The sequence below is a fragment of the Scyliorhinus torazame genome, chromosome 12 (genome assembly GCF_047496885.1).
Source record: "Scyliorhinus torazame isolate Kashiwa2021f chromosome 12, sScyTor2.1, whole genome shotgun sequence".
In the NCBI taxonomy this organism is placed as follows: domain Eukaryota; kingdom Metazoa; phylum Chordata; class Chondrichthyes; order Carcharhiniformes; family Scyliorhinidae; genus Scyliorhinus; species Scyliorhinus torazame.
In genome coordinates this window covers 169,328,399-169,346,074 of record NC_092718.1, presented here as the reverse complement: position 1 = coordinate 169,346,074, position 17,676 = coordinate 169,328,399, and the positions used below count along the sequence as shown (strand labels likewise).

Genomic DNA, 17,676 nt, shown 5'->3' with positions numbered 1-17,676 from the left:
AAAAGCCAAATTTAGTTTAAAAAGAAAGGAATTCTCCTGCTATATGTAAGGACAGCGTGAGGAGCACTTGCACATTAGTAACCTATATTTTGCAAACCCTTGGAACATCAGGTCAGCCAAATGATCAGGCAGAACCAGTAACATGAGGCAGTAAACATCATTGATGATGTTTGCACATTTATTATAGGGTTCAATTTTTTCCAAAATTAGTGTTGAGCAATGTCCAGTTGGCAAATATACAGTCAAAACATTTTATATAATAACCTTGATTGTCACAAGTAGGCTCTAGTTGCCACATTCCGGCGCCTGTTCGGGTACACAGAGGGAGAATTCAGAATGTCCAAATTACCTGACAAGCACGTCTTTCGGGACTTGTAGGAGGAAACCGAAGCACCCGGAGGAAACCCACGCAGACACGGGGAGAACTTGCAGATTCCGCACAGATAGTGACCCAAGCCGGGAATCGAACCTGGGTCCATGGAGCTGTGAAGCAACAGTGCTTAGTAATGTTAATGTTGGAAAAGATAGCAGAATGCTTCATTCTTCTTTGGATAATATCGTCCGACCAATTATATGCATGTGAATGGGCACATTGGCCTCTATCATTTCACCAGAAAGATGTGCCTCCAACAATGCAGCATTTCCTCCACCTTTCATAGAAGAAAAATAATTAAGGAGAATAACTGTTCAGCTTAAGAGTTGAAATGAATGTCAGCAATTAAAAAGGCAGCACAATTCCTTGGTTCACATTACTTAATCGTTGGCAACATCGTTGCAATAAATTCCTAAATCTGCACTAATGTTATGAAGTAATTCACTATTTCTCACTGTCAAATTCTTGTTATCACTATGTAGGTCTTGGCGTGGGTGTGCAGCCTGGCGTTGGAGGGGGTCTGCGACCGGGCGCTGGAATAGGTGTCCAGCCTGGCACCGGAATAGGCGGCTGGCCTGGCTTCGGGTTGGGTAATTCACATTTTCTCCGTTAAACTCTTTCACAAATGTATAAGCCTGTCTCATCCCTTTTCTGGATCGGTTTCAGAGAATTGGAAAACTGCCAATGTACCACCTTTATTCAAAAAAGGAGGGAGACAAAAAACAAGTAACTACAGTCCAGTTAGCCTAACGTCTGTGATTGGGAAAACCTTGGTGTCCATTTTAAAGGATGTAATCGCAGAGCTTTTGCAAATGCATAATATAATCAAGCAGAGTCAGCATGGTTTCATGAAAGGGAAATGTATTAGAATTCTTTGAGGTGGTAATAAGTAGGATAGATGAAGGGGAACCAGTAGATGGAATATACATGGAGTTCTAAAAAGCATTAGACCCATGGTTTTTGAGGTAGTATATTAGCACGGATAGAGGACAGAAGACAGAGAGCTGGGACAAGAGGGACATTTTCAGGATGGCAACCTGTAACTAATGGAGTGCCACAGGGATCTGTGCTGGGCCACAATTGTTTAAAATAAATATTAAAAGCTTGGATGAAGAAAGTAAATGTACGCTTGTCAAATTTGCGGACAACACAAAAATAGGTGGTAAGGCAAGTGGTGAACTTGACACAAAGAGTCTACAGAGGGATATAGACAGAGTAGGTGAGTTGGCAAAAATTTGGAATATTACAAAAATGTGGAAAGATATGAAGTTTTGCACTTTAGTAGGAAGAATAAAGAACTGAATATTATACAAGGGACTAGGTAGACCACATCTGGAATACTGTGAACAGCTTTGGTCCCCTTATCTAAAGAAATATATGCTGGCATTGGATGCAGTCCAGAGAGGTTCACTAGGTTGATCCCAGGTATGGAGGGATAAGTGGGTTGGGCCTATACTCATTTGAGTTTAGTAGAATGAGAAGCAACCTCATTGAGACATATAGGGCACGATTTAATGAAATGGGAACAAAGTCCCATAGGGAGCGTGTTTAGCTGTGTGTTTTCCAAAGCTTGCAGTGCCGAGAAACACAATGCTCTCAAACGTCACTTGGGTTTGATAGGGGGCCTCAGCGGGGTACGCGCGGGCGAGGCCAAGCAGAGCGCTGTTTTCTGCACTGAGGAGTTCCATTCATCGGAACGTCTCAGTGTAGCAAGCGATCAGGAGCCATTTTTAAATAGCGTACTGATCTCTGAGGTCACCGACATGACCCCCGGCAACCCCTCAGCCCCAACTCACTATGAGGGGGTAACCGGGCACTGCTGCATCCTCCCCACCACCTACAAAGGGCACATGGAAAATGTCAGCTTGGCAACTTGGAAGTGTCACCCTGGTACCCTGGCAGTGCCCCTGTCAGCTGGCAATGCCACCTGTGTACCTTGGAAATGCTAGACTGGCACCCAGGTGGCACTGCTAAGTGGCACCATCATTCCCAAGGTGTCAACTGGGTGCCTCCAAATCCCCGGGAGACCCCCACAAGTGCCATTCCGTCTGGTGCCCATTTGTGGAGACCAGAATTACATGGTGCTCGCCTGAGGTCTCCGATAGATCCCAACGCCTCGGGTGCCCCGTGAAACTGCATATTAGAGTTAGACCAGCTGGCTTGCTTTAATATGCAGATTTGTCAAAAGATGATCCCGCCCACAATGGGCAGGATTCACATCGCAGTGTCTCACGAGATCGCATTTGATCTCATGAAGTGTTGCAAGCCTGCTGGATCCCGGGAGCGGGGTATCCCAGCTTCTACCAGCTATGTTGCTCCACAGCGTGCTGCTTTTCGGGTGCAGCGTTGCCATTCGATTACGCCCATGGGATTCTCAAGGGGATTGACAGGGTAGATGCTGAGAGGATATTTCCTCTGGTGGGAGAGTCTAGGACTAGTGGACATAATTTCAAAGTAAGGGGCTTCCCATTTATGACAGAGATGAGGAGGAATTTCTTCTCTCAGGGGATAGTGAATCTGTGGAATTCTTTAGCACAGAGGGCTACAGAGGCTGGGCCGCCAAGTATGTTCAAGGCTGCGAACATAGACAAATGTTTAATCAGTGAGGGAATCAAGAGTTATGGGGTTAAGGTGGGTAAGTGGAGTTGAGGATTATATCAGATCAGCCATGATCTCATTGAATGGCAGAGCAAACTCAATGGGCCGAATGGCCTATTTCTTCTCCAATGTCTATGGTCTTGTGGCCAATTCTGTGCAAGTCGAAGTATCCAACAGACTTTATGACAGGTGAGCACCCAAAGTAACAGCCATGTCTCCAATTTTAATGAAACGCTTCATCCCATTTGGGATATTGTTATGGACCAGGGTTAGAGAACCTCAAAGTGGATCATGGAGTTCACCTGACCCACAACCTTTAATAGATTGCGGTATGGGGAGCACACGGCCCACTCTACAGGTGTGGTACAGCAGAAATGGAGAAGTATTTTTTAAAGCAAAACAATGTTTATTCTATGAACTCAAGTTGACCTTTTTAAAACATTCAGTGAACATCTCAGCAACCATCAATTCAAATACATCCCCCCAAAGAATACAACACTAAGTAAACCTTTGAACTTTCCTTTTTAACATCCATACGACTTAAAAACAACTTCTTTAACAGAAGCACATCAGGTTAAAGTCACCACTGAAAACATTTATAATTCTGATTTCACCAAATGATCAAGAGATAGTCTTTTCATGGCAGAGAGAACAACAGTACACCTGCTCTGCCTGGCTTCAGTTCCAACACTGAAAACAAAACTAAAATACACCCTGCAGCCTGCTCAAAAATAAAAGTAAAAGCTGACAGACAGCCCAGCTCCACCCACTCTCTGACATCACTGCAGTAGTAAACATCCATTTCTTAAAGGTACTCTCACTACAGATATTTATATACACATCCATTTATAAACACCCATTTCTTAAAGGTACTCTCACATGACACTTCATTGAATGCAGAGGCCAACATTGGCTTAATTTGAGCAATTTGTTGAATGAGTATAATTTCAGAAAACCTGGCCAGGATTCTCCGAGCCTCCGTGCCAAAGTCGCGTTAGGCGCGAGCGGAGAATGGGGTCTCAAACCCGCGCCGCCGGGACACAATTTTCCATGGACTGGAGAATCGCCGCTAGCCGCGTGCGCGCATGGTCAACGTGGCGCCGTTCGGGGACCATTGAAAGAGGCCCCCGCGGCGATTCTCCACGATATACCGGCCGAGTTTCCACCTGTGTGGTTCCAACCTGGTTCCACCCGGCGAGAGCTCGGACTCGCGGCCACGCTGGCCGTCCTGGTAGGGGGGTGGGGGGGATCAGACTCCGGGGGGGGGCCTCCACGACGGACAGGCCCGTGATCGGAGGCTACCGATCGGCGGGCGTGGTCCGGGGGGCAGGCGCCGCTCTTCTTCCGCGTTGGACTGCTGTGTGGCTCCGCCATGGTACGTGGAGGCCAGCGCGATAACGGCCGCTGCCGGCTGCTGCGCGCATGCGCAGACCCAAAGCCGGAGGTGCAGGGTCCCGTATCAGCAGCAGGAGTTGCACGGCACACGCCGGGGCCCTGCTATCCCTCTTAACACCGAAGAATCACTCCGGACTTATTGAAAAAAGTCTGGAGTGATTCGCACCCGTTTTCCTGTGGACGTGGGGACATAGCCCCATTTTCGGAGAATTCCAGCCTCTATTTCTCATGAATGCGATGCTGTGTAATCTTCAGAATGCTTCTTGTCATGGCATTATCATTGTCTGTCAATTCTCTATCATTTCAGGTGGAGCTGCTGCATCTAAAGCTGCTAAATATGCAGGTAAATCTACTTTCCACTGACATATTCACTGCTCTACATAACTGTTAAATTATTGGGCGAAATTCTCCCCCAACGGCGGGATGCCCGCCGACTGGCGCCAAAGCCGGCGCAAATCAGACGGGCATCGCGCCGGCAAAAAGGTGTGGAAGTCTCCGCATCTTTGGCGGCCTAGCCCCAACATTGAGGGGCTAGGCCGACGCCGGAGGGATTTCCGCCCCGCCAGCTGGCGGAAATGGCGTTTGTTGCCCCGCCAGCTGGTGCGGAAATGCGGCGCATGCGCGGGAGCGTCAGCGGCTGCTGTCAGTTTCCCCGCGCATGCGCGGGAGCGTCAGCGGCCGCTGAAAGTTTCCCGCGCATGCGCAGTGGGGAGAGTCTCTTCCGCCTCCGCCATGGTGGAGGCCGTAGCGGAGGCGGAAGGGAAAGAGTGCCCCCACGGCACAGGCCCGCCCGCAGATCGGTGGGCCCCGATCGCGGGCCAGGCCACCGTGGGGGCACCCCCCGGGGTCAGATCGCCCCGCGCCCCCCCCCCAGGACCCCGGAGCCCGCCCACGCTGCCTGGTCCCGCCGGTAAATACCAGGTTTGATTTACGTCGGCGGGACAGGCAATTCCTGGGCGGGACTTCGGCCCATCCGGGCCGGAGAATCCAGCGGGGGGTCCCGCCAACCGGCGCGGCTGGATTCCCGCCCCCGCCCAATCTCCGGGAGCGGAGACTTCGGCGGGGGCGGGGGCGGGATTCACGGCGGCCAACGGCCATTCTCCGACCCGGCGGGGGGTCGGAGAATGACGCCCATGATCTTTGTGGATCGACAAAAGCCAAGTTTAGTTAAAGGAATTCTCCTGCTATATGTAAGGAAGGCAGGAGGAGCACTTCCACATTAGTAATCTATACTTTGCTAATTCTTGGAACATCATGTCAGCCAAATGATCAGGCAGAACCAGTAACATGAGGCAGTAAACATAAAGAGCATTCATTGATAGTGTTTCAACATTTATTATAGGGTCTCAATTTTTTCCAAAATTAGTGTTGAGTAATGTCCAGTTGATAAATATGCAGTCAAAACATTTCAGTGATGTTAATGTTGGCAAGGACAGCAGATGCTTCATTTTTCATAGAATCATAGAATTTACAGTGCGGAAGCAGGCCATTCGGCCCATCGAGTCTGCACCAGCCATTGGAAAGAGCACGCTACCCAAATCCATACATTCCACCCTATCCCCATTACCCAGTAACCCTACCCCACCTTTGTGGACATTAAAGGCAATTTAGCATGGCCAATCCACCTAACCTGCAAAACCTTGCACTGTCGGAGAAAACAGGGGCACCCGGAGGAAACCCGCGTAGACACGGGGAGAACGTGCAGACTCCGCACAGACAGTGACCCAAGCTGGGAATCGAACCTGGGACCCTGGAGCTGTGAAACAACAGTGCTAACCACTGTGCTATCGACCTTTTATCGTCTGACCTTTTATGTGCATATAAACAGGCATATGGCCTCGATCATCTCATCAAAAAGATGTGCCTCCAACAATGGAGCACTTCCTCCATCTTTCGTAGAAAAAAAATTCTTAAGAAGAATAACAATTCAGCTTAAGAGTTAAAAAGAATGTCAGGAATTAAAAAGGCAGCATAATTTCTGGGTTTATATTACTTCATCATTGGCCACATCGTTGTAATAAATTCCTAAATGTACACTAATTTTATGAAGTTATTCTCCATTGTTAAATTCTTGTTATCACTATGTAGGTCTTGGCGTGGGTGTGCAGCCTGGCGTTGGAGGAGGTCTGCGACCGGGCACTGGAATAGGTGTCCAGCCTGGCACCGGAATAGGCGGCTGGCCTGGCTTCGGGTTGGGTAATTCACATTTTCTCCGTTAAACTCTTTCACAAATGTATAAGCCTGTCTCATCCCTTTTCTGGATAGGTTTCAGAGAATTGGAAAACTGCCAATGTACCACCTTTATTCAAAAAAGGAGGGAGACAAAAAACAAGTAACTACAGTCCAGTTAGACTAACGTCTGTGATTGGGAAAACCTTGGAGTCCATTTTAAAGGATGTAATCGCAGAGCTTTTGCAAATGCATAATATAATCAAGCAGAGTCAGCATGGTTTCATGAAAGGGAAATTTATTCCAATTCTTTGAGGTGGTAATGAGCAGGATAGATGAGAGGGAACCAGTAGATGAAATATACTTGGCGTTCCAAAAAGCATTAGATTAGGTACCACACCAACAGCTACTTAATAAGCTAAGACCCATAGGGCGGGATTCTCCACCCCCACACCGAATTGGCCGCACCGTTGTGAACGGCGTCGAGGTTCACGACGGCGCAGAACGGCCCCGGTCCCGACAATGGGCCAGTATCGGGGCCGCATCATCTACCCGCGCCAGGCCTTGTCGCCCGCGTAAAAGCGGCGCCGAATACATGACGCGGCCGGCGTCGCATAATGGACGTCATCCGCGCATGCGCGTGTTGGCCGGCGCCAACCCGCGCATGCGTGGTTGCCGTCCTGTCGAAATCCACCCCGCACGAAGATGGGGGACGGATCTTGCGGGGCCGCGGAAGGAAGGACGGTCCGACAATCGGTGGGCACCGATCGCGGGCCATGCCCATTCAAGGTGAAGCCCGGTGCAGGATCCCCCCTCGCCCCCCCACAGGCCACCCCCCCCCAGCGTTCATGCACCGCCCACGACTGCAGTGACCAGGTGTGGACGACGTTGGGGGGAACCCGCCGTTTTGGCCTGGCCGCTCGGCCCATCCGGGCCTCAGAATCGTGGGGGTGCCGGACAATCGCCACTTTGGGTATCTCCGGCGATTCTCCGGCCTACGGGCCGCGAAACTCGACTGGCCCGTTCCCGCCGCTCGGGAAAATCGCGGGAGGGCGTCGGACCGGCAGCCCCGGAAATTTTGGCGGCCCAGGCGATTCTCCCAACCGGCGTGGGAGTGGAGAATCGCGCCCATGAAGTTTACACTTTAGTGGGAAGAATAAAGGAGCTGAATATTATTTAAATGAAGAAAGATTGCAGAAAATTGCAGCACAGAGGGATTTGGGGGTACTCGCGCATAAATCACAAAAAGCTAGCATGTAGTTCAGCAGGAGGTAATTGTGAAGGCAAATGGAATGTTGCCCTTTATTTCAGAGAGATTGGAGTGTAAAAATTGGGAAGTCCTGCTGAAACTATACAAGGGACTAGTTAGACCACATCTGGAATACTGTGAACAACTTTGGTCCCCTTATCTAAGGAAATACATGCTGGCATTGGAGGCAGTCTAAAGAGGTTCACTATACTGTGTCAGCCTGGTACCCTGGCAGTGCCCCTGTCAGATGGCAATGCCACCAGTGCACCCTGGCACTGCTAAGCTGGCACCCAGGTGGCACTGCCAGACTGGCATTGCTGGTGTGCCAGACTGGCAGTGCCAGCATGCCCAAGTGGCACCAGCAGTGCCAGGGTGCCACCCTGAACCTGGGGGCGTCCAAGGCCCTGAAAGACCCCCACAAATGCCGTTCCGTCTGGTCCCCATTTATGGAGACCAGTACTGAATGGCACTCGGCTGAAGTTTCAGAGGCGAATGGGATTGACTCCAACGCCTCAGGTGCCTCAGGAAACTGCATATTAGAATTAGACCAGCTGTCTCAGTCTAATAGGCAGCTTTGATCTTTTGAAGCGTTGCAAGCCTGGTAGATCCCGGGAGCGGGTTCTCCCAGCTTCTACCGGCTACGTTACTCCACAGCATGCTGCTTTCCGTGTGCAGCGTAGCCATTCGATTGTGCCCATGGGATTCTCAAGGGGCTTGACAGGGTAGATGCTGAGAGGATATTTCCTCTGGTGGGAGAGTCTAGGACTAGTGGACATAATTTCAAAGTAAAGGGCTTCCCTTTTAAGACAGAGATGAGGAGGAATTTCTTCTCTCAGGGGGTAGTGAACCTGTGGAATTCTTTAGCACAGAGGGCTACAGAGGCTGGGTCGTCGAGTATGTTCAAGGCTGAGACAGATAGACAAATGATTAATCAGTAAGGGAATCAAGAGTTATGGGGTTAAGGTGGGTAAGTGGAGTTGAGGATTATATCAGATCAGCCATGATCTGATTGAATGGCAGAGCAAACTCAATGGGCCGAATGGCCTATTTCTGCTCCAATGTCTATGGTCTTGTGGCCAATTCTGTGCAAGTCGAAGTATCCAACAGACTTTACGGCAGATGAGCACCCAAAGTAACAGCCATGTCTCCAATTTTAATGAAACGTTTAGTCCCACTTGGGATATTATGAGTGTTCACAAGTGTTGCCAGGATGCCAGACTGGCATTGCTGGTGTGCCAGACTGGCAGTGCCAGCATGCCCAAGTGGCACCAGCAGTGCCAGGGGCTGGTTTAGCTCACTGGGCTAAATCGCTGGCTTTTAAACCAGACCAAGGCAGGCCAGCAGCATGATTCAATTCCCGTACCAGCCTCCCCGAACAGGCGCCGGAATGTGGCGACTAGGGGCTTTTCACAGTAACTTCATTGAAGCCTACTTGTGACAATAAGCGATTTTCATTTCATTTCATTTTCAAGTTAATCGAGTTCAGTAAACATTAAACAAACTTGCCAAAGCCGGTCAGAAATTCTGTCACAATTTTTCTGTAGTTGGGTGTTCACTACATTGAATGCAGAGGTCATCATTGGCTTCATTTGAGCAATTTGTTGAATGGGTATAATTTCAGAAAACCTATTTCTCATGAATGCGATGTTGCTGTAATCTTCAGAACGCTTCTCTTCATACCTGTGCACAGGCGATCATGGCTGTTTCATTATCTGTCAATTCTCTATCATTTCAGGTGGAGCTGCCGCCTCTAAAGCTGCTAAATATGCAGGTAAATCTACTTTCTACTGACACATTCACTGCTCTACATAACTGTTAAATTATTATCTTTGTGGATCGACAAAAGCCAAATTTAATTTAAAAAGAAAGGAATTCTCCTGCAATATGTAAGGACGGCAGGAGGAGCACTTCCACATTAGTAATCTATACTTTGCTAATTCTTGGAACATCAGGTCAGCCAAATGATCAGGCAAAACCAGTAACATGAGGCAGTAAACATCAAGAGCATTCATTGATGACGTTTCAACATTTATTACAGGGTCACAATTTTTTCCAAAATTAGTGTTGAGTAATGTCCGGTTGACAAATATGCAGTCAAAACATTTTAGTGATGTTAATGTTGGCAAGGACAGCAGATGCTTCATTTTTCATAGAATCATAGAATTTACACTGCAAACCGGGACCATTCGGCCCTTCGAGTCTGCACGGCCCTTGGAAAGAGCACCCTACCCAAACCCACACATTCCAACCTATCCCGTAACCCAATAACCCCACCCCACCTATTTGGACATCAAAGGCAATTTAGCATGGCCAATCCACCTAACCTGCAAAACTTTGGACTGTCGGCGGAAACCGGAGCACCCACGCAGACATGGGGAGAACGTACAGACTTCGCACCAACAGTGACCCAAGCTGGGAATCGAACCTGGGACCCTGGAGCTGTGAAGCAACAGTGCTAACCACCTTTTATGTGCCTCCAACAATGGAGCACTTCCGCCATCTTTCATAGATGAAAAATTCTTAAAGAGAATAACAGTTCAACTTAAGAGTTGAAATGAATGTCAGGAATTAAAAAGGCAGCATAATTCCTGGGTTCAAATTACTTCTCCATTGGCCACATCGTTGTAATAAATTCCTAAATGTACACTAATTTTATGAAGGAATTCTCCATTGTTAAATTCTTGTTATCACTATGTAGGTCTTGGCGTGGGTGTGCAGCCTGGCGTTGGAGGGGGTCTGCGACCGGGCACTGGAATAGGTGTCCAGCCTGGCACCGGAATAGGCGGCTGGCCTGGCTTCGGGTTGGGTAATTCACATTTTCTCCGGGAAACTCTTTCACAAATGTATAAGCCTGTCTCATCCCTTTTCTGGATAAATTTCAGAGAATTGGAAAACTGCCAATGTAACACCTTTATTCAAAAAAGGAGGGAGACATAAAACAAGTAACTACAGTCCAGTTAACCTAACGTCTGTCATTGCAAAAACCTTGGAGTCCATTATAAAGGATGTAATCGCAGAGCCTTTACAAATTCATAATATAATCAAGCAGAGTCAGCATGATTTCATGAAATGGAAATTTATTCAAATTCTTTGAGGTGGTAATTGTCGTGATCTGTACATCTGTACATACATCTGCACATGCACCAGGGACTGCAGCACAGATGTGACAGCCACAGCATCACTAGAGGGAGCATCAGAGACGGGTATAAAGGGTCGAGCCCAAGGCAGGATCCGCCTCTTTTGAAGCATGGAGCTCGTGAGCAGCAGCGCACAGGGATAGCTTAGCATAGGCAGTATACCTTAGTTTCACTTGTGATACCTCTTGACTGTTTTACATCTAGTTGAGCTCTGGAAGCAGAACAAACCCTTTGAATAATGTATTTGTGTTAACTGTAAGTCTACAGTCGTTATTCAGAATTAGAGAATAACATATAATACCAGGAGTGGTTTCAGCAAGCCAGCGAGACACCAGCAAGAGAAGAGAACCTAAACCAGACATTCGACCAAGGAAGGCCTCGCAGCATTCGGATCCTTCAGATACCAATCGGCACGATGGACCCAATCCAACCTCCATGCCTGCTCACGACCACTGGTAATGTGCATTCCAACTGGAAACCTTTTATACAACAGTTCAAAATACATCTAGAAGCTAAGGATCTAACCTCAGCGTCTGATGCCAGGAAGATAGCCTTGCTCTTATCCGTGGCAGGTCCACAGGCATTAGAAATATATAATTCCTTTACCTACCTGGAAGGGGAGGACAAGGGAAAGCTGGAAATAATCATCAAAAAATTTGAAACCCACTGTCAATCTGAAGTCAATGAGATATTTGAAAGATTCTAGTTCACCCGGCGTTTACAAAAACCGGGAGAATCTTTCAGCAGTTTTGTAACTGATTTAAAATTACTCGCTCAATCCTGCAACTTTGAAAACCTCCGTGACTCCCTCATCAGAGACCAGATAGTCAATGGTATATCTGATGAGGGGCTTAGAAAATTCTTATTAAAACAAAAAGACGTAACCCTAGAAACAGCCATGCAAAGATGCTCTACTGATGAAAAAAGTAAAGAAGAATATGAAGAGTTTACTTACCTGGACCAAGGCCTTCACCACGAGGTCGAGCCCATCAAAATGGTGGCCCAGGCGTCCAGAAGGCGCTCCTCTAGCGGCAATCCCGCGCGCGCGAACCTGGATGCAGGCCACACGCATGCGCAGTTCTCCCGAAGATTTGACATGGAAGAAAGGCCTACTGCGCATGCGTGAGCATGGAGGGACAGCATCATCATGTGTCCCCGCTGCGGACATGCCCACTTAAAAGGGCAATGTCCAGATTCTGGAAAACAATGTTTAAAGTGTGGCAAATACAACCACTTTGCCTCACAGTGCAGAGCTGCACTGCAAATGAAGACAACAAGACAGAAACACATGAACTTCAACGTAAAAAGCATAGACTCAACGGAGCACAAAGAAAACAATGATGAGTATTCCTCGGATGAGGACAACCTCGCTTGCGACAACTCGTTTGTCGTGGACATGATCGAGACAATTGAGGAACATGACGCAACAATCACCACGGTGCACCCAGTCAACAGCACTGATTCCAGCAGTGAGTGGACTGCGACTGTGCAAGTCAATGACTTTCCATTAGTCTTCAAGCTTGACACTGGGGCCTCAGTTAACCTCCTCACTAGTAAGGATCTCCATTCGATTCCAGGAGACCATGAAATAATACCCGCTGCCTGTCGGCTGAAGGACTACAACGGCAATCAGATCGCCTCAAAGGGATCGTGCCATCTCCGGGTGGACAACAAGATAATACGCAAGCAGCTACAATTCGAGATTGTAGACGACAATTAATCATCACTGTTAGGCACTCAGGCCTGCAAAGACTTGTGGCTGGTGCAACACATTTACAGGCACACCCAGGATCCATCAAGCCTGGAAGCTAGAATCCACAGCATGCTACAAGAATACCCCGACGTATTCAGAGGCATGGGCACCCTACCCTGCCAATACAAAATCATGCTGAAAACAGACGCCAAACCCGTCATTCAGCCGCTCAGGAGGGTTCCAACTCCACCGCGGGAGAAGTTAAAAGCGGAACTCAACAGACTACAGTCACAAGCGTAATATCGCGAGTCACACAGCCAATTGACTGGGTTAGCTCCATTGTCTGTGTTAAGAAACCTTCTGGAGATCTTCGCAAATGCATAGACCCGAAGGACCTGAACCAGAACATTCGCCGGGAACACTACCCCATCCCCAAGCGTGAAGAGATCACATCTGAGATGGCGAATGCTCGTATCTTCACCAAACTCGATACCTCGCAAGGGTTTTGGCAGATACAGCTTGATGATTCGAGCAGATTACTGTGCACGGTCAACAGGCCATTTGGACGTTTCTGCTTCAATCGCATGCCCTTTGGTATTATCTCTGTGTCAGAGATCTTCCACAGGATAATGGAGAAAATGACCGAAGGCATCGAGGGTGTCAGAGTCTATGTGGATGACATCATCGTATGGTCCACCACTGAAGAGACCTCTGTCGTCTGAAGAAGGTGTTTCAGAGGATTCATAAATACGGTTTGAAACTGAACCAGGCAAAATGCACATTTGCGAAGGAGTCCGTAACCTTTTTGGGTGACACCATATCATCTCAGGGTGTCAGCCCTGATGAGGTGAAAATCGCTGCAATATGGACCATGAAGACGCCACACGACAAGCAGGCGGTTCGTCAACTTCCTCAGCAGGTTCATCCCAAACCTGTCCGCAAGGACGGCAGCTTTACGCAATCTCCTACGAAAGACCATTGCGTTTGAGTGGACACAACGTCACCAAAATGAATGGGTGGATCTCAAACAGCAACTAACGAGGGCACCGACCCTCGCTTTCTTTGACGCAACCAGACCCACAAAGATCTCCACTGACGCCAGCCAGGACGGGATTGGTGCTGTTCTCCTCCAACAGGCCGACCAGTCTGACTGGGTCCCGGTAGCATATGCGTCCAGGGCCATGACCGCATCTGAGTGCAGATATGCACAAATCGAAAAAGAATGTCTCGGACTCCTCGCTGGGTTTCCGAAGTTCCATGACTATGTGTACGGCCTGCCCACATTCATAGTGGAAACCGACCACAGACCGTTGGTTCACATCACAGACAAGGATCTAAATGACATGACACCTCGTCTGCAGCGCATCATGATGAAGCTGCGAAGGTATGATTTCACCCTAGTATACACTCCGGGAAGAGATCTTGCCATTGCCGATGCACTGTCCCTATCAATTGGCACTGACAACGCACCATTAGCCCCTATTGGAGAAATTGAGGCCCAAACACAGTTATGCATGGAGAATTTGCCTGCTTCGGATGAGAAGCTTTGCCTAATCCGCCAGGAGGTGCAGAAAGACGCAACCTTACGGAGGGTGCTGCACCTACTCCAGCATGGTAGGACGAGGGGACAAAATGTCGACAATTTCAGAATGTCAAGTCAGAACTGATTGAAGTTGACGGCCTGCTGCTACGCAATGCGCAGATTGTGATTCCGGCGACACTCCGCGCCGAGATGCTACGTAAGACCATAAGACATAGGAGTGGAAGTAAGGCCATTCGGCCCATCGAGTCCACTCCACCATTCAATCATGGCTGATTTCAACTCCATTTACCCGCTCTCTCTCCATAGCCCTTAATTCCTCGAGAAATCAAGGTAAGATTCATGAAGGCCACCTAGGAATTGAGAAATGCAAAAGGCGAGCACGACAGGCTGTGTACTGGCCCGGCATGAATCAAGACATAACGGACATGGTCATGACATGTGACACCTGTCAAAGACATAAACCCGCACAGTGTAAAGAACCACTGCAGCAACACAAACTCACAATGGCGCCGTGGAGAAAAGTGGGCATTGACCTATTTCATGCCACAGGGCGTGATTACGTCTTGATCATGGACTATTACTCAAACTACCCGGAGGTAATGAAACTCCATGATCTCACGTCATCATCTGTCATCAAGGCATGCCAGGAGACATTCACGCGACATGGAATCCCGCGTGAGGTCATGCCAGATAATGGTCCCTGCTTCGCGAGCTGGGAATGGAAAGAGTTCTCAGACCGCTACAGCTTTCGGCATGTAACATCCAGTCCGCGCTACCCACAGTCAAATGGGAAAGTGGAAAAGGGTGTCCACATTGTTAAACAACTTATTAACAAGGCAACAGATTCACGCTCTGACATCAACCTAGCGCTGTTGTCCTACCGAGCAACCCCATTGTACTCAGGACGGTCGCCAGCCCAGATGCTCTTCGGCAAGGACAACCGGACAACCCTCCCAGTGATAACGCTCTGGTACTCGACAAAATGCGGGTACTACGGTCCAAACAAAAACAATACTACGATCAACATGTGATCCCACTCAAGCCACTGAACATGGGCGACATTGTCAGGATCAGGGACCCAGAAGGCGGATGGTCTGAGCCAGCCACGGTGATCAGGCAGGAGGCACCACGGTCCTACATTGTCAAGTCGTCGGCGGGAGTACTCTTTCGCCATAACCGCCGGGATCAGTTAATGCTTCGGCCTAGAACGCCAGTGTTTCCCACACTGGACTTGACCAAGTCCATTAGTCCACAGGACGTTCCTCGCCACACAACGCCTGACAGTACTCGTGATGGCATCAAACCGTCATCCCCACCACCACCGTTAAGACACTCCAGCAGAAGCCGTAAGGCACCCGACCGGATAGATTTGTAACGACACTTCAACACTCGCACAAGACAAATCTGAACATTTCTCACGATGGACTCATAACACTGTTAGTTGTTTCTGTATTACTTTATCATTTTCGCAGTGTGCAGCTTTGCATATTCTCACCACTTGTTATGTACAGTTTTCTTGAGGCCAGTCTAGAAAACATATCAAGTCAAAAGGGGGAGGGAATGTAGTGATCTGTACATCTGCACATACATCCGTACATACACCAGGGACTGCAGCACAGATGTGACAGCCACAGCATCACTAGAGGGAGCATCAGAGACGCGTATAAAGGGTCGAGCCCAAGGCAGGATCCGCCTCTTTTAGAAGCACAGAGCTAGTGAGCAGCAACGCACAGGGATAGCTTAGCATAGGCAGTTTACCTTAGTTTCAGTGGTGATACCTCTTGACTGTTTTACATCTAGTTGAGCTCTGGAAGCAGAAGGAACCCTTTGAATAAAGTGTTTGTGTTAACTGTAAGTCTACAGTCGTTATTCAGAAGTCGAGAATAACATAGTAATGATTAGGATAGATGAGAGGGAACCAGTAGATGGAATATACTTGGGAGTCCCAAAAAGCGTTAGATTAGGTACCACACCAACAGCTACTTAATAAGCGAAGATCCAATGGTTTCTGAGGTAGTATCTTAGCACGGATAGAGGATAGAAGACAGAGAGCTGGGACAAGAGGGGCATTTTCAGGATTGTACCTGTCACTAATGGAGTGCCACAGGGATCTGTGATGGCGCCGCAATTGTTTACAATATATGTTAATGACTTGGATTCGGAAAGTAAGTGTACTCTTGTCAAGTTTCCGGATAACACAAAAATAGGTGGGAAGGCAAATGGTGAGCTTGACACAAAGTCTACAGAGGCATACAGACAGATTAGGTGAGTGGGCAAAACTTGGCATATTGAATATAATGTGGAAAATTACGAAGTTATGCACTTTACTAGGAAGAATAAAGGAGCTGAATATTATTTAAATGGAGAAAGTTTACAGAAAACTGCAGCACAGAGGGATTTGAGGGTCCTCGTGCAGTTCAGCAGGTAACTGGGAAGGCAAATGGAATGTTGCCCTTTATTTCAAAGGGACTGGAGTGTACATTTGGGAAGTCCGGCTGAAACTATACAAGGGACTAATTAGACCACACCTAGAATACTAAACAGCTTTGGTCCCCTTATCTAAGGAAATATATGCTGGCATTGGATGCAGTCCAGAGAGGTTCATTAGGTTGATCCCAGGTATGGAGGGATAAGTGGGTTGGGCAGATACTCATTGCAGTTTAGAAGAATGAGAAACAACCTTATTGAGACATATAGTGCACGATTTAACGCAATGGGAACAAAGTCCCATAGGGAGCGTGTTTAGCCGTGTGTTTTCCGACTCTCGCAGTGCCGAGAAACACAAAGCTCCCAATCGTCACTTGGGTTTGATAGGGGGACTCTGCGGGGTACGTGCGGCCGAGGTCAAGCAGAGCCCTGTTTGCTGCACTGAGGAGTTCCACTCGCCGGAACTCCTCAGTCTAGCAAGCGATCAGGAGCCATTTTTAAATGGCGTACTGATCTCCGAGGCAACCTACCCGACACCCGGCTCCCCCTGAGCCCCAACTCACTATGAGGGGGTAGACAGGCACCCCTGCATCCTCCCCAACATCCACACGGGGCATGCAGACCTGATTGCATGAAAATGTCAGCTTGGCAACTTGGAAGTGTCATCCTGGGACCTGGCAGTGCCCCTGTCAGCTGGCAGTGCCACCTGTGCACCTTGGCACTGCTAGGCTGGCACCCAGGTGGCAGTGCCAGGATACTAGGCTGGCACTGCTGGTGTGCCAGGCTGACAGTGCCAGGGTGCCCAAGTGGCACCAGGAGTGCCAGGGTGCCACCCTGCCCAACGGGCATGCACTGGGGGCCTCCAAGCCCCTGGTAGACCCCCACAAGTGCCGTTCCCATTTGTGGAGACCAGTATTGAATGATGCTCGCCTGAGGTCTCCGTGGCGAATGGGATTGATTCCAACGTCTCGAGTGCCTCATGAAACTGCATATTAGAGTTAGACCAGCTGTCTCGCTTTAATATGCAGATTTGATCTCGCGAGGCGTTGCAAGCCTGGTAGATCCCGGGAGCGGGGTATCCCAGCTTCTACC

General features: G+C 48.7%; 1 protein-coding gene and 1 long non-coding RNA gene across 21 annotated transcripts in view; one reads left to right on the top strand and one right to left on the bottom strand.

Moving 5' to 3' along the window:
- LOC140386732 (uncharacterized) overlaps positions 1–17,676 on the top strand; it is a 387,270-nt gene that overhangs the window by 260,564 nt on the left and 109,030 nt on the right. For 18 of the 20 annotated variants that reach the window (XM_072469351.1, XM_072469363.1, XM_072469369.1 and 15 more), the window contains 5 exons: positions 856–963; positions 4,674–4,709; positions 6,455–6,562; positions 9,520–9,555; positions 10,483–10,590. In XM_072469351.1, the coding sequence (XP_072325452.1) occupies positions 856–963; positions 4,674–4,709; positions 6,455–6,562; positions 9,520–9,555; positions 10,483–10,590 (396 nt within the window). The remainder of the gene's footprint in view (positions 1–855; positions 964–4,673; positions 4,710–6,454; positions 6,563–9,519; positions 9,556–10,482; positions 10,591–17,676) is intronic. The other 2 variants (XM_072469358.1, XM_072469357.1) reach the window with 2 other exon arrangements.
- Positions 1–17,676, bottom strand: part of LOC140386734 (uncharacterized) — a 29,895-nt gene that overhangs the window by 2,605 nt on the left and 9,614 nt on the right. The window contains exon 2 of the long non-coding RNA XR_011933662.1: positions 350–483. This is a non-coding gene — a long non-coding RNA (uncharacterized lncRNA). The remainder of the gene's footprint in view (positions 1–349; positions 484–17,676) is intronic.